Raw genomic sequence first — 15,301 nt, 5'->3', positions numbered from 1 at the left:
GTCCAAAACTTTCATTTGACTCTGAATACACAAAGAAGCCTATGAAGCTACCTTATCCTGAATCAGATCCTTGGTCTATCAGGGCCAGTATAGCCTACTTCACTAGTAAAGGCTCTCTACATACAGATCTTTCACATCACCTACCACCTGATCTTTTTAACTGGAGATGCTAGAGATTGTACTTGGCAAAGCAAATGCTCTACCACTGAGCCACAACCTTACCTCTGGCATGGCTAGTACCTCTGACAGCAAGGTTCTAGCATGGTCTTTCATATTATCAGGACAACTGCAGACTATTGTCTCTGACTCTACTCCCACTGAAGTGGTAAGGGAACCTATGTTCCTCTCACTGCTTCTACTGTGTGGCAAAGCACTTACTTCAACCAGTGTCAGTTACAGTAAATCGAGTCAGGGAATGTCATTAAAGCATGGTCTGACATAACAAGCAAGGAGAGTTCTATGCAGTGCAAACTTTGTAAGCAAGAAAGCAAATAAGCATGTGGAATCTTAGGAGAAAAGTTGAATCAGTCCTCCAAGCTTCGCTTTCTAACAAGCATCAAAAACTGATGAGAGATTTTTTAACTCCTTATAGGAACCCAACTAAAAGTAAATGACTATACAGAAGCTGGCATGCTCTTAATGTAATGTAGGATTTTTGATATATGTAATGTATGGATTTTTCATGCCTTAATACAATGGGGGAAACAGAAACATATAACCACCAACCTTTGTACAGTTACCTGGTTTAACACCTTAAAAGACAAATAAAAGCAGACAATTTTTTTAAAAAAAGCTGTTTCCTTTTGAATGCTTTTCCACCTTGGATTCCTCTATAACATATTTGCAAAATTTACAGTGATGAGCTCTGTAAAATATCAGCATCAGTGAATGAACCTGACAATGCACAAATACAGAGTATCTCTGAGAGAAGAAACTACACAGAAAACGATATTTAGATGGTCAGGCAGAACAGAACATGTTATCAAGTGCCTGCACTGTTATTTACCTCAGAACAGACAAATATTTAGTTTAGAAAACAGTAAGACTGGGTGCGCTATTCCCATTTTCAGCTCTCAAACAATGGCCAAAAATAAAGTTCACACACAACAGTGCAAAAGAAAATGCTATCCACTCAGCCTGCAACAGAAAACAAGGGAAACAGCAAACCAGTTTCTCTATGTTCCTGGCATTTTTTTCTGTTAGGATTTCAATGTTCAGAGCGATGTTCAAACTTTTTAAATCAAAGGTGTCAAACTTGCAGCCTGGGGGCCAAATCAGGCCCCCAGAAGGCTCCTATCAGGCTCCCAAGCAACTGGCTGTCATCTGCTTCCTTCTCCTTCTTCCTCCCCTTCCTTCTCTTGCTTCTTTCTGCATCACAGCTTGCTTTGTCAGGCTTGTTCAATTACACAGGAGCTACAGAGCAAAGTTTCTGTTTTCTCCATTGGCTGAGGCTCCTCCCTTGGGGAGGAAGGGGGGAAGGAGATCTTGCTTTGCTAGACTCACTCAATAGCACAGCAGAACTACTGAGTCCAGCCCTCTTCCTTCTATTGGCTGAGGCTCCTTCCTTTCCTGGTCCCCTGGGAAAGGAAGGAAAGAGCTAGAGCTTCCTTTGCCCAGTTCCCTGGATCACACAGGAGAGATACAAATAAAGTACCTTTAAGACCAACAAGTGCTAATGTTTTAAGCACGTTTTATTTTAAGTTTTAAAAAATCTTTAATTGTGTTATAAAGTTTATATTTCCGCTACCTGCATTACATTTTATGATACACATGGCCTGGCCTGACAAGTTGTCAACCTCCATGTGGTAGCTAAAGATCTCTCACTGCTGCAACCGAGAAAAGTGGAGAAAATGGCTGCTTTGGAAGGTGGATGTTATGGCATTATACCCCACTGAAACCCCTCCCCTCCCCAAACCCTTCCCTCTTTAGGTTCCACCCCCAAAATCTCCAGGTATTTCCCAACAAGGAGCTGGCAGCCCAACTTGAAACAAAGTTATTGTTAAACACAAATGAGAACACAGCTAAACATTCGTCTAACAGGGAAAAAACACCCATATAGAGTACATTTGCTTTAAACAAAGGGTGCAGTCCAGAAGCTGCACAGATTTGAATTTTTCATGGCTTTTATGATGCTTGATCATAACGCTAAACAGTGTGTTTCTGCCCTCATTATGGCGGAGGATTAATAGATTTAAAATATTTTTAAAGTGCACAGCACCCCCTATAGGCCCTCTACAAAGCTTTCAGTTTGAAGCCCATGTTGTCTTCTCCCAATCTCTGATCAGCAAGTAAACTTATAGCTTTCCTACATATCTGACTGTTGGCCTCTCCAGTTCATTTCTGCCTTCTGCACCTGAAATGAAGGTAGCAAACTGCTCTTCCAGATTTCCCCATCTCTCCCAAGCAATCCTTTGCCAACTATAGTAAGACATGAAACTCAAAGGAAAGTTGAATATTGTCAGAGAATTGTGGGCATTAATGTATTGCCACCAACATGAACACATATTTGTGCGCTGGATGAAGGGCATTACTCCATAATCAAGAATCAGGGGGGGGGGATACATCTTGCAGGTGCAAGAGGATAAAAGTCACTACAACTTGCAATTTCTTTCAAACTCTGAGTTACATCCTTTGTTTTCAGTTCTTGTATTAATTGATAAAAACAACCAAGCTGTTTGGCTGAAATGGGTCTTACTCAGCTTCAGTGAAGCAAAGAGGTCTGTACTTCCCTCAACTAGGGATAAGGTCCTCCCCAATAATTAGGAAGCTAGACTTGCAAGGAACACAAAAGCTACAAAAAGAAATGAAGTCATTTGTGCGAAAAAGGATTACAAATGGCAAAGAGCACAATACCGTCATCCAAATTAAGGCTTTCTGAAACAATCCTTTGTATAGAACCTTTACTGAGTTTCTGAACAATCCCATTCACCAGTTCTTAAAAAAAACCCCAAATCCATGTGCAACCACAGAAACAGAAAACTCAACAATTTTGAAAAGTATTTAGCAAGTATGCCTGAAATACAGGGGAAAATTTCATAATGTGTGTTTCATATCCAGCCTACAAAGTAACATTTCTTTCTTCAAGGGCATCTGTGACCCAGGTAGGCGGCCTTACCTGGAATAAAAGAAACTCAAGGTGCATGGCTGGAGAAGTGGACATTTATAGAAGTAACTAAACTTTAACTGCTGTTACAACTAAACTTAAACTACTGTTACATAAACTTAAACCATTATTACATGAACTTGCGCTCAAAAGCTAAATTCCCCCCCCCAAAGAATTTAGGCACACATGCTGAAAAGCTGACATACCTTAAGGACTTCCATCGGGACCTGAGTTGCAGGAGGAAGGCTAGTAGGGAGGCTGACGTTGATGGCTGGGGTCTGACTGACGGCCACTCTCTGTTGCATGAACTGGGCTGCCTGCTGCTTCTGTTGCTGCTCTCGGCGCTCTTGCTCTTGCATCTGCTCACGCATGAGCTGCTGCCGTAGCAAAATCCGTGAGGTCATACTGGAGGAGCTTAGCGGAGGCTTGGATGCTCCGGGGTGCTCAGAACTGCTGCAGGAAACACCAGAGGAGACAGAAAGCACCATCACTCATTGATTTCATTGCACTTTTGAAGAGCTGCACGAAAACAAGGGTACACAAAATGGGAAACTCTTTTACAAAGAGTTATGGTGGCAAAGGCTTGGACTGATTGTCACAGAAGATGGGCCTCTGCAGCCTAATTAAATTTCTGATGATCCCAAAATTTGATATTGAGTGGACTAGTTAAATACTATTAATACTATAAGTAATAATTAATATTCAGGCAATCTGAATGTTGCTTTTGGAATCTAGTATATTATTACTGTTCTGTGTTCTAGAATATAGGAAATGTGTTGATTTTTCCCCACAATTCAAGATATCTTCTCCTGCTTATTTGCCTCAACAGTTGTCATTGTTTCATCTACCCTTCCTCTAAGGCCCTCTGAGAAGCACAGTTCTCAATTTTATTTAAATAACAACCCTGTGAGGTAGGTTTGGTTGACCAGGGCTTTTTTTGTAGCAGGAACTCCTTTGCATATTAGGCCCCACCCCCTGATGTAGCCAATCCTCCAAGGGCTTACAGGGCTCTTAGTAAAGGGTCTACTGTAAACTCCAGGATGATTGGCTACATCATGGGTGTGTGGCCTAAGATGCAAAGGAGTTCCTGCTACAAAGAAAGCTCTGGTTGAGGCACAGAGGTAGAGTATGAGTGGCTCATGGTCATCCAGTGACCTTAACGGCACGAGGGCATTTGAACCTGAATATCCCTCCCTTCCCCCCAGTTTGGCACCCTAACAGCACACTACACTGGCTCTTTGATATGGAATAAATAATCATAATTTTATCTGATTTTCCAAAAGTTGCGAATTCTCACTCTTTGACTCCCTTCACGCATTTGTTTGACATATAGCTAATTAACAAGAAGTTACACAACTTTTGAAAGGTAATTAGGTGGGTTGGTGCAACAGTTTTCACAAAAGAAAAAAGATTAGGCAATCTCCCTTTCAGGATGTCCTGTACTGAGCAATTTTTAGGCTCTGTGAGAGATGCTATTATGAAAGACGCTCTAAAGGCTGCCCACCTGGATCACTCTAAAGCAAATTCTAGTCCCTGGGGTAAATGGGATTTCTAGAGAATGGCATATGTTTCTCTTCACATTTTCCTCCTCTACTAATATGAGTACAATATGATCACTAATAGTTTCTCAGTGAAGCAAACACATTCATTTGCTCTGCCGCTGAACTATGGTACAGCACTGACATTCTCCATTATGATGTAAGGATGCCAGCCTCCAGGTGAAACCTGGGGATCCTTTGGAATCCCAGTTCATCTCCAAACTACAGAAGTCAGTTCCACTGGAGAAAACAGAGGCTTTGGAGGGTGGACTCTACAGCATTGTACCCCACTGAGGCTACAATACTGACTGCCTAGATTTGAATATAAAGAACTTCAAGCAAAGCTCCACTCATGGCTTGGAACTTTTTAACCTCCCTCTGTGTAAAGGCTGCAGCATGGAATGCAGTGAAGGGAGCTGCAGCTCAACAGGGAAATCTTCCCTTATGCAAGCAGAAATGCCTTTACTTGCTTAAAGGCTCCTCCGCATCTCAAAGCAAGAAAGTTGATTGACAATGCAATGCTGAGCAGAGTTACACAACCTAAGTCCAATAGCTTCCGAAGGGTGGCCAACTACATCTCAGAGTGTGCTATACATACACAGTAGCAGAGCAAATCTTACTGTGGGACTTTTGAGCAAGAAAAGTAAAAAGGTGAACTGGATTTGTTGGGCTAAGCAAAGTGAAAATTAAAATTATCTTTTAAAAAAAAACTCTTGGCCTAATGTGTCCTCAGTAGCCACTCAGTTTTCTCAATTATGACAGTTAGATTAAGGAGTTCTGGTGGGGGGAAGGCGAACCCTAAGCCCTAGCAATTCTAACAAGAGTCTCAAAAATGAGAACACATCAAGATTTTAGAGAAGAGGGGAACTGGGGGAGGAGGGTTCACATTCAACAGAGAAACTAATCCCTGTTTGGGAAATGCAGTAAATATGAACAGACTGCTAGAATGTCTCACTAGAGACTATGTCCTGTGGTGGGATAGAAAGAAATCATCTGGAGGCCATATCCCGTGGTGGGATAGCGAGAAATCATCTCTTTCCAAAAACTCTCCAGGACTTGCGCCTTAGTCAAATCTTAAGTAATTGCTCTTCATTCCTTATTTCAATCATCCACATCTCAAAAGGTGAGCATTTTACAGGGGAAAGAAACAAGCCTAGGTTTTTAGAGTATTGGCTTTCCCACCCCCCGCACATTTTTCTTTTTTCAAAATTTTGAGAGGTAGGGGTAGAGAATGATGTCTTGCTATTCCAGGCCTGTCAGGTTGAAACATTCTCAGGGAGACTGATCCTTTTGATAAAACAAGAGAAAACCTTTGTGGTGAAACTAATGCAGCTGTGGAATAATCGCACTAATTAGCTGCCCAAGAGAAGTCACTGACTGGGATACTTGGAGAGAAAAAGGAAGACTTTCAAATAAAGATGAAGTAGTCTCGCATCCCACAAACCGTCCAATTTTTTAAACACAGTAGAAAAGTCTGTACCTTAATAGCTGCTGATTATCAGCACAAAAAATAATTAGAGCAGCATGTGTAACAAACCCCACAATCAACAAGTCTTACCACCATCTTAGTTTGCTGAAATGGAGGGGGGGGGGAGAGAAATGTGCTTTTCAGTCCCATAGAAATGTGAAAAATTAGCCAGTTCTCAAAATGGTACAGTACTTTCAGAAGTATTAAACAGCTTAGAGATCCCCCTAAAGCCATTTTTATTCTTCAGTTATTTGTTCCCACAAATCTTCATTTTATACATGCTTTTAATAAACTCTGGAGTGGGTGACTCTTTTGTACTTAATTTTGTTGAGATGTAACTCATACACATCAGGTAATATTTTGAAAAAGATGAGGTTTGTAAAGCACAGGCATCTCAGATTAATGTAACTTCTACTCTTGAAAGATTCTGTAAATTGATTTTTCATCTCATGATCAGCTTCATTACAAAGCAAGAAAGAAAATCCAAGTTTCCAAGCTTCAACAACACTCACCATTATACATCAGTGTAAACATTTTAGGACTTGGCATAAAATGAACACAAGCTGAAGAAAAGTGTCACATTACAAAGGAGCAGAACCAAACTATTAAATATGAAGGATTTTATATTCCTCTTTTTGACATAAAGTTGCCTAAAACAGTATCACAGGAAGAAGCTATACCCAGAGGTCACAGTCATAAAACAGTATGAAAAATCGTTAGTTTGCAAATGCAGTATAGGACCCTACAATGCACCGCAGAGGTGTTCCTCTGAACAGGTGGTCTACCCCACATAACTGGAGGACAGGGGTCTGGCTAGGAATAAAGAGGAAAATAAATAAAAGAGGAAAAAATAATAAAGAGAGGAGAAATCTGCCCTCACACTGCAGATATGCTGGTTTTCATTGAGCTGCAGAATGGAAGACAACTGTTTAGTGTTACTAGTTCTTAACAGAACAAAGCCTTAATTCTCTGATTAGAATTCAAGTTCTAATTGTTGTTCCACCAACAGTGCCCTTGAGCTACCAGGTTTTCAATGAGAACTGTACCATACTGAGCAGGTCTTTTTTTCCTGGAAGAACGCAGTGGAACTAAGTTCTGAAAACTCTTTGAGGAAACAAAATTCTCAAAAAATGTTTAAAAGTTCATGAGGGGCGCCCGTATGTTTTTCTTGCATTTCCCTCTTGAGAGTTCCGACACCCCTTTTCCCAGAAAAAAAGCCCTGCTGCAGAGTATATTAGAGATGTGGTTTGTTGGTAAACCAGAGGGGGTGATAGAGGACAATCTGTATAAGGTTTAAAATGGCTGGATAAATGAATTGTTGTTTTGTTACAGGGGTCATGGTGCACTTTTCTTTGTGCAAGACCAGATACATAATAAGTACCATCATGCACAGCTCCATCCACTCAAATCAATAGGATTCCTCAAATCATATAGGATTACCAACCTCCAGGTTGTAGCTGGAGATCTCCTGAGATTACAATTGATCTCCAGGAGACATAGATCAGTTCATCTGGAGAAATTGGCCACTGTATGTGGACTCTATGTCATTATACCCCACTGAAGTCCTTCCCCTCATCAAACCCCATTCTCCTCAGGCTCTACCCCCCAAATCTCCATGTGTTTCCCAACCTGGAGCTGGCAACCCTACAAATAAAGCTGGAAGCTAAAATGTTGTTGCAGTATTTCTCTCACTGTATTCATTCCTATATTTTTATTCAAAGCCTCTAAATGGGTACCAGACCTCCTCCCAAGAAACCACAAATCCTTCACTTTCTTTTCAAACCACAATGCCACAGAAGGTTTTCTAGTATAGTCACCTTGTGCCATCTCTCAAGTGTTTCTGTGAGCTGAGCTGATCCTGATGAACCATTTCATTGGCTCTTACAAGAGAGGTATTCATTAGAAAACTGGGAAGGAAGATAACAGACGGTTTTAGTAGAATGCATGATTTTACATGTAGGACAAACATTTCCCAATGCTAAGATCTAGCAAATTAGTAAGCAAAAAGCTCTCTCAAGGTACAGTTAGAGGACATCATTGTGACATCAGCAGCACACTGACCTCTCTGACTACCCTCTGCTTTATTTGCATGATTGAAAATTCTGAGCTCTAAATGGCAAACGAGGCCTTGCTGCAGCTTTTGAGTCATTTATTGCAAGTGTGTAAACATTTACTTATTGAGGTAATTAAGCATTTTTCATCTTTTTGGACAGCAAGTATATATTTACTTTTTTAGATTTTGTCCTGCTCTTTTTATGAGCTCCCTAGAAGAACATACAAGCTTCTCCTTTTATCCTCACACAAACTCTGTGAAATAGCTTAGGCTATAGCAGGGATGGCCAACAGTAGCTCTCCAGATGTTTTTTGCCTACAACTTCCATCAGCCCCAGCCAGCATGGCCAATGGCTGGGGCTGATGGGAGTTGTAGGCAAAAAACATCTGGAGAGCTACCGTTGGCCACCCCTGGGCTATAGGGTTGCCAGCCCTAAAACCTAGCCTAAACCTAGCCTAAACACCATCACATGATGCTGTAATTCCACTTCCATCTCCATAACCAAAAATGACTTCACTATGTTGCATGGCACACTAGGGTTTACCCATACCGTATGGTGAAAACCACAAAGATTGAGACAATTCTAGACTGTTGCAGAACTCAACAACACTACTTCTAGGTTCCTAGCCAGAAGTGATGTCATGGGCATGCTATTTCTCCCCTCCCATTTCTCCCTGCACCATTCCATTGAGCATCAGCATTTCTGTATTGTGTGTGTGTGTGTGTGTGTGTGTGTGTGTGTGAAGGGGTGATATGGAGCACCAGCCAGGACTGCTACAATTCACGGCTACTCTTAGGTCAACAACTGAATGTTGTGGTTTCTAATGTCAGACTTATGTCTATTTATTCTTTGCATCCTCCTAGACTAAATCCTCCTGGATGAAACTGAGACCTAGGTTTCCTGTCTCGTTACCAATGCTGGTATCTCCACACCTACCACCCTTCTGCATATCACATCAATCAACCCTGCTATTGCCATCTCACATCTCAAATCACATTTATAAAGTCTATATCTCCAGTAGCACATTTTATGGCACACATGGCCTGGTCCAACAAAGTGACATTTATGTCAGATCTGGCCTTCATAACAAACGAGTTAGACACCCTGGTTTAATAAACATTATAAAAAGTAACATAATAAAAATAATTATACAAGTTGCTGGCAGACATTTTATTAAGTGCTGTGGTCTTATACATACTTTTGCACTTGTCTTACCACAAAGCCATGCATTTTGCAACTTGATATCATAACTACACTATCACGTTTGTAGTGAATGTACTCACCTCCAAGCATCGGAGTCTTTCTGCAACAGTCTTTCTGCTTAAATGGCTTTTAGAACAAAGCAATTTTTAAAAATTCTATTGAAGAAGAAGATATTGGATTTATACCCTGCCCTTCACTACCCAAAGGTGTCTCAGAGCGGCTTACAATCTCCTTTCCCTTCCCCTCCCCACAACGGACACCCTGTGAGGTAGGTGGGGCTAAGAGAGCTCTCCAAGCTCTTCAGCAGAACAGCTCTGAGAGAGTTATGAACTGACACAAGGTCATTCCAACAGTTGCATTTGGAATCAAACCTGGTTCTCCCAGATACAAGTCCATGCACTTAACCACTACACCAAGCTGGCTCTTAGTCTGGAGCTAACCATAAGCAATTTGGGGCTGTAGCCAAACTGTACCTCTGCTTTTCATTCATGCAGCACTTACTGGGGAACTGTATTGAAGGCTACTTAAGACTTAAGAGATTCTCACAGTTTACATCAACTATATTTGCTGTGTGTAAATTCAGTGCTTCCTATAGCAAATCGATGAACTATATTATCTCCACAGTCATCTATTTTGGGATCTTTAATGAGTCAGAGTGTGCAGAAACATATACTTCATCTACAGTTTAGATCAGGGGTGTCAAACTCATTTATTATGAGGGTCAGATCTTACATATATGAGACCTTGTTGGGCCGGGCCATGCCAGGCTGGGCTGGGTGTACCTATTTAAGATTAGGTAGCAGAGATATAAATTTTACAAAGAACACAGACAAACCCGAATATATTTTTTTAAAAAACTTAAAACATGCTTCAAACATTAGCACTCATTGGCCTTAAAAGTGCTTTCTTTGTATTTCTCCCATGGGATCTAGGGAGCTGGGCAAAGGAAGCCCTGGCTCTTTCCTTCCTTCCTCAGGGGACCAGGAGGGGAAGGAGCCTCAGCCAATAGAAGGAAGAGAGGCTTGGCTCAGTAGCTCTGCTATGCAATTGAGAGAGTCTGGCAAAGCAAGCTATTCCTCCCCCCTTCCTCCCCAAGGCAGGAGCCTCAGCCAATGGAGAAAATGCTCTGTAGCTCTGCTGTGCGATTGAGCAAGCCTTGCAAAGCAAGCTGTGATGCAGAAGGAAGCAAGAGAGAGGGATTAGGAAGCAGATGACAGCCAGTTGTTCGGGGGTCTGATAGGACTCCTCCAGGGGCCTGATTCGGCCCCCAGACTGCATGTTTGACATGCCAAAGGGAAGCGGCCCAAGGTCGACCAGTGTGGTTAAGCAGGAGCAGGAACCCAGGTTTCCCTCCGTATAGGACCAGCCTTCTTAACAGCGGTGCTCGCCTTCTTCATGCTCTGTGCTTTAATTTGAAGTTTTATTCATCCTAAGTCGAGTTGCACCATTCTCACCTCTGTGGCTTCTGCAGATTTAGAAGGGTGCTACTTAGTTCAGGACAGCTCTCTAAGTCAGGGGTGTCGAACTCATTTTTAGGGGGCCAGATCTGACATAAATGAGACCTTTAGGGGCTGGGCCATGTTGGGTTGGGCCGAGCCGTGTTGTGTCAGGGCATGTATGTACCTATTTAAGATTAGGCAGCAGAGACATAAATTTTATAAAGAACACAGACAAACACAAATATATATTTTTTAAAAAACTTAAAACATGCTTAAATCGTTAGCACTCATTGGTCTTAAGAATACCTTCTTTGTATTTCTCCCGTGAGATCCAGGGAACAGGGCAAAGGAAGCTCTGGCTCTTTCCTTCCTTCCCCAGGGGATGGGGGCGGGGGGGAGTAGCCTCAGCCAATGGAGAAAATAGAGGTTTTGCTCTGTAGCTCCTGTGCAATTCAGCAAGCCTGGCAAAGCAAGCTGTGATACAGAAGGAAGCAAGATATAGGAGAAGGAAGCAGATGACAGCCAGTTGCTCAGGGGCCTGATAGGAGCTCTCCAGGGGGCTGATTCGGCCCCCGAACTGCATGTTCGACACCCCTGGTTTAGATATTACGAACATAAGAGAAGCCATGTTAGATTAGGCCAGTGGGCCTTCCAGTCCAACACTGTGTGTCACACAGTGGCCAAAAAACCCAGGTGCCATCAGAAGGTCCATCAGTGGGGCCAGGACACTAGAAGCCCTCCCACTGTGGCCCCCCCAAGCACCAAAAATACAGAGTATCACTGCCCCTGACAGAGAGTTCCATCAATACCCCGTGGCTAATAGCCACTGATTGACCTCTGCTCCATATGTTTATCCAATCCCCTCTTGAAGCTGTCTATGCTTGCAGCCGCCGCCACTTCCTGTGGCAGCGAACTTCATGTGTTAATTACCCTTTGGGTGAAGAAGTATTTTTTATCCATTCTAACCCAACTGCTCAGCAATTTCATTGAGTGACAAGCTCTTGTATTGTAAGAAAGGGAAAAAGTACTTCTTTCTCTACATTCTCTATCTCATGCATAATCTTGCAAACCTCTTATCATGTCACCCCTCAGTCGATGTTTCTCCAAGCTATATTCACAAAAGTGGAACTCTGCATGAAATATGCTTCATGTGTTCAGTGTGTAGCTGCTCTTAGCCACTGCAGAATACTATAGCTTACATTTTGGAGTGACTGGGGCAACAGAAAAGCATTGTGTCGATGCTTTAGAATCTGCATTTATTATTTTGTCTATGTTTTTATTTTTAAAAATCATTTATACCCTACTATTTTCCCCCAGTGGGGACCTAAAGCAGTTTACATCCTTCTCCTCTCCTCCACAGCCAGTTTGGTGTAGTGGTTAGGCTCTTATCTCAGAGAACCAGGTTTGATTCCCCACTCTTCCATATGCACCTGATGATGTGACCTTGAATCAGTCACAAATTCTCAGAGCTGTTCCTCTCAAGAGCAATTTCTGTCAGAACTCTCTCAGCTCCACCTACTTCACAGAGTGTGTCTGTTGTAGGGAGGGGAAGGGAAAGGAGATTGTAAGCCGCTCAGAAATTCCTTTGGGTAGTGAAAAGTGGGGTATAAATCCAATCTCCTCCTCCTCCTTCCATTTTATCCTAGTCACAATAACCTTGTGAGGTAGGTTAAGCTGATAGTATGTGACTGGCCCAAAGTCACCCAATGAGTTTTCATGGCAGATTGGAATTTCCAAGCTGGACCTCCCAGATTCTGGTCTGATACCATAACGATATCTGGACAATTTGTAAACTGCTAATTTTATCTTTAAAAACTTCTCTAAGAACTGACTCTTGACATAATTAAGAGACTGTTTCACCCATTATATCTCACATATGCTACCAAGGTGCCACAGGAGATATACCAGAGTTATGATCTTACCAAAGCACTATGCATACATCAAGGTATTTTCAGAAGCCGCTACACAGGTTTGATGCTCCCTCTGGAAAACCGCCAAAGCCTCTTTTAGAATAGCTACAAAATCTTATTTAGTTTTGTGTTATGCAGTGTTCAGTGCTGATGGAGTCACAAGTCTGAGATTTTATCTAGTTTAATCTCCCTATTCAGAGTGTCTTCATAGTACTTTAGGCCAGTTAAAAAAAAAAACCTTCTGCTTAATTAAACAAACAAACTTCTTATGCTAGACCTGTGGCTTCATGGCAGAGAACATAAGTATTCCAGGTATTTTGTATGCAGCTGGAAGATGTATCTTAACCTAACAGAAGATATACTTTAACACAGGAGTGTCGAACTCATTCATTATGAGGGACAGATCTGACATAAATGAGATCTTGTTGGGCTGGGCCATGTGGGGTTGGGCTGGGCCATGTCAGGCCAGGCCAGGCCATGTGTGTACCTATTTAAGATTAAGTAGCAGAGATAGAAACTTTATAAAGGACACAGACAAACACAATTAAAACATGCTTAAAACATTAGCACTCGTGGGTCTTCTCTGTATTTCTCCCATGGGATCTGGGGAACTGGGAGAAGGAAGCTCTGGTTCTTTCCTTCCCCAAAGGATGGGGGGGAGGAGCCTCAGCTAATAGAAGGAAGAGAGGCTTGGTTCAGTAGCTCTGCTGTATGATTGAAAGAGCTTGGAAAAAACAAGCTTTGCCTTCCGCCTTTCCTCTCCAAGGGAGGAGCCTCAGCCAATGGAGAAAACAGAGATTTTGCTCTGTAGCTCTTGTGCAATTCAGCATGCCTGGCAAAGCAAGCTGAGATGCAGACAGAAGCAAGAGAGAGGGAGAAGGAAGTGAACATGAGCCTGTTGGTTGGGGGCCTGATAGGAGCCCTCGGGGGGGGGGGGGAGTGATTCGGTCCCCGAACTGCATGTTTGACACCCCTGCTTTAACATAACATGTGCATGTTCTATGAGGCTCTTTTTTAACTTACACCATTCCTTAAAAAACAGATCTGAGGACTTGGTGGATGGATCAATAAGGAGAAGAGATGATGAGGCTGATTATAAAATGTTCTTCTCAGCTTTATTATTAAGAGAAAAACCAAAACTCGGCTTAGTTTGGGCAGAACTGGAGATAATCACAATGTTGCTTTTATTCATGCACATAATGTACAGTATTCTGTAACTACTCACACTCAAGTGCCTTCATTAGGTGAGAATTCCATCAGCTTGAAAAACATCATGTTCCTGTTCCATTTCCCAGTTGCTGCCAACTTTCCCTCCAGCCCTTCTCCACCCACAAAAAAAAAATTAATTTTAGGTTAAAGCACTCCTGGTTCAACCCTTGCCTTCTTTGGCAAGTAAGGCAGAGCTTTGTAACTTATGGCTGTGCACTTTAATCAAAACTGCACACGCACACAGTGCAACTCCCCTGGCCCAAAATTAGAGTCTTGAGCTTTGAAATTCGTACAGCAATGATAGGAATGCCATCTGCATTGGGCAGAGAGCCTTTTGCCAGAATTAGCAAGAAGCAATAGTAATAAAGAATTCCTTAGGAAACTTGGTAGAGTTCAATCTTTAATTATGGCTCTTGTGGCGATCAAGCTCTGTGACCCAAACAGCAAAATAAAGAACTCTTTGACCCAGACATTAAGTCCTAGCCACAATCATGTTTGGCCACAGCACTTACTTTTGGTTAAAGAGATAATCCTCCCAAATTGTAAACTGTTATCTTAGGACAGACTGCATTATATGGGTGAAAACAATGATTAATTTCAGGTGTGTCAAACATGTGGCCCAGCGGATGAATCAGGTCCCCAGAAGACTCCTATCAGGTCCAAAAGGACCTTACCGTTGTCTGCTTCCTTCTCCCTCTTTTGCTTCCTTCTGCACCACAACTTGCTTTTCCAGGCTTGCTCAATCGCACAGGAGCTACAGAGCAAAGCCTGTATGTTCTCCATTGACACCGTATGTGGGGAGGAAGATGAAGGAGGGAGAGCTTGCTTTGCCAGGCTCTCTCAATTGCACAGCAGAGCTACTGAACCAAGCCTCTCTTCCTTCTATTGGCTGAGGCTTCTCCCCCTCTTCATCCCTGCAGAGAAAGGGAAAGAGCCAGAACTTCCTGTGCCCAGTTCCCTCAATCACAGAGAGATACAAAGCACCTTTAAGGCCAAGAAAGTTTTATTCAAGATATGAGCTTTATGTCTTGATACAGAGAGAAAGAGAGAGTGAATTTTGTTGGCTTGTTATGCCAGAGCTTGGCAGGGTGCAACTGAATTTGCCTCCCCCTTTTCACTGTATTCATGGCTTTGTGATCCAGTCTTTTTCAGTAGGAAAGCAATGTGAACTATTAGGTAAGGAATAACAGCAAGCCAGTGAGGTGGAATAGGCTGAGGCTATGTGTCCAGACCAGAACATTTACTGGGATATTAACTGAGTCTTCCCATATTAGTAGGCTGATACTGACCATTGTGCATTGCTGTCTCTCTATTCTTGCACTGCCTCATAGGAGTTGTAGTTATTTCTCTGGGGAAGACTATAGTTTTGTAGACAAA

The 15,301-nt window shown here is 42.3% G+C and overlaps 1 protein-coding gene across 8 annotated transcripts in view; it reads right to left on the bottom strand.

Moving 5' to 3' along the window:
- Positions 1 to 15,301, bottom strand: part of MITF (melanocyte inducing transcription factor) — a 191,040-nt gene that overhangs the window by 58,098 nt on the left and 117,641 nt on the right. For 4 of the 8 annotated variants that reach the window (XM_060239531.1, XM_060239533.1, XM_060239536.1 and 1 more), the window contains exon 2: positions 3,310 to 3,556. In XM_060239531.1, the coding sequence (XP_060095514.1) occupies positions 3,310 to 3,556 (247 nt within the window). Of the gene's footprint in view, positions 1 to 3,309; positions 3,557 to 7,926; positions 8,017 to 15,301 lie in introns of all 8 variants that reach the window. The other 4 variants (XM_060239528.1, XM_060239529.1, XM_060239530.1 and 1 more) reach the window with 2 other exon arrangements.

Source organism: Heteronotia binoei, chromosome 5, assembly GCF_032191835.1.
Source record: "Heteronotia binoei isolate CCM8104 ecotype False Entrance Well chromosome 5, APGP_CSIRO_Hbin_v1, whole genome shotgun sequence".
NCBI lineage: Eukaryota > Metazoa > Chordata > Lepidosauria > Squamata > Gekkonidae > Heteronotia > Heteronotia binoei.
This window is presented reverse-complemented; position numbering and strand designations above follow the sequence as displayed.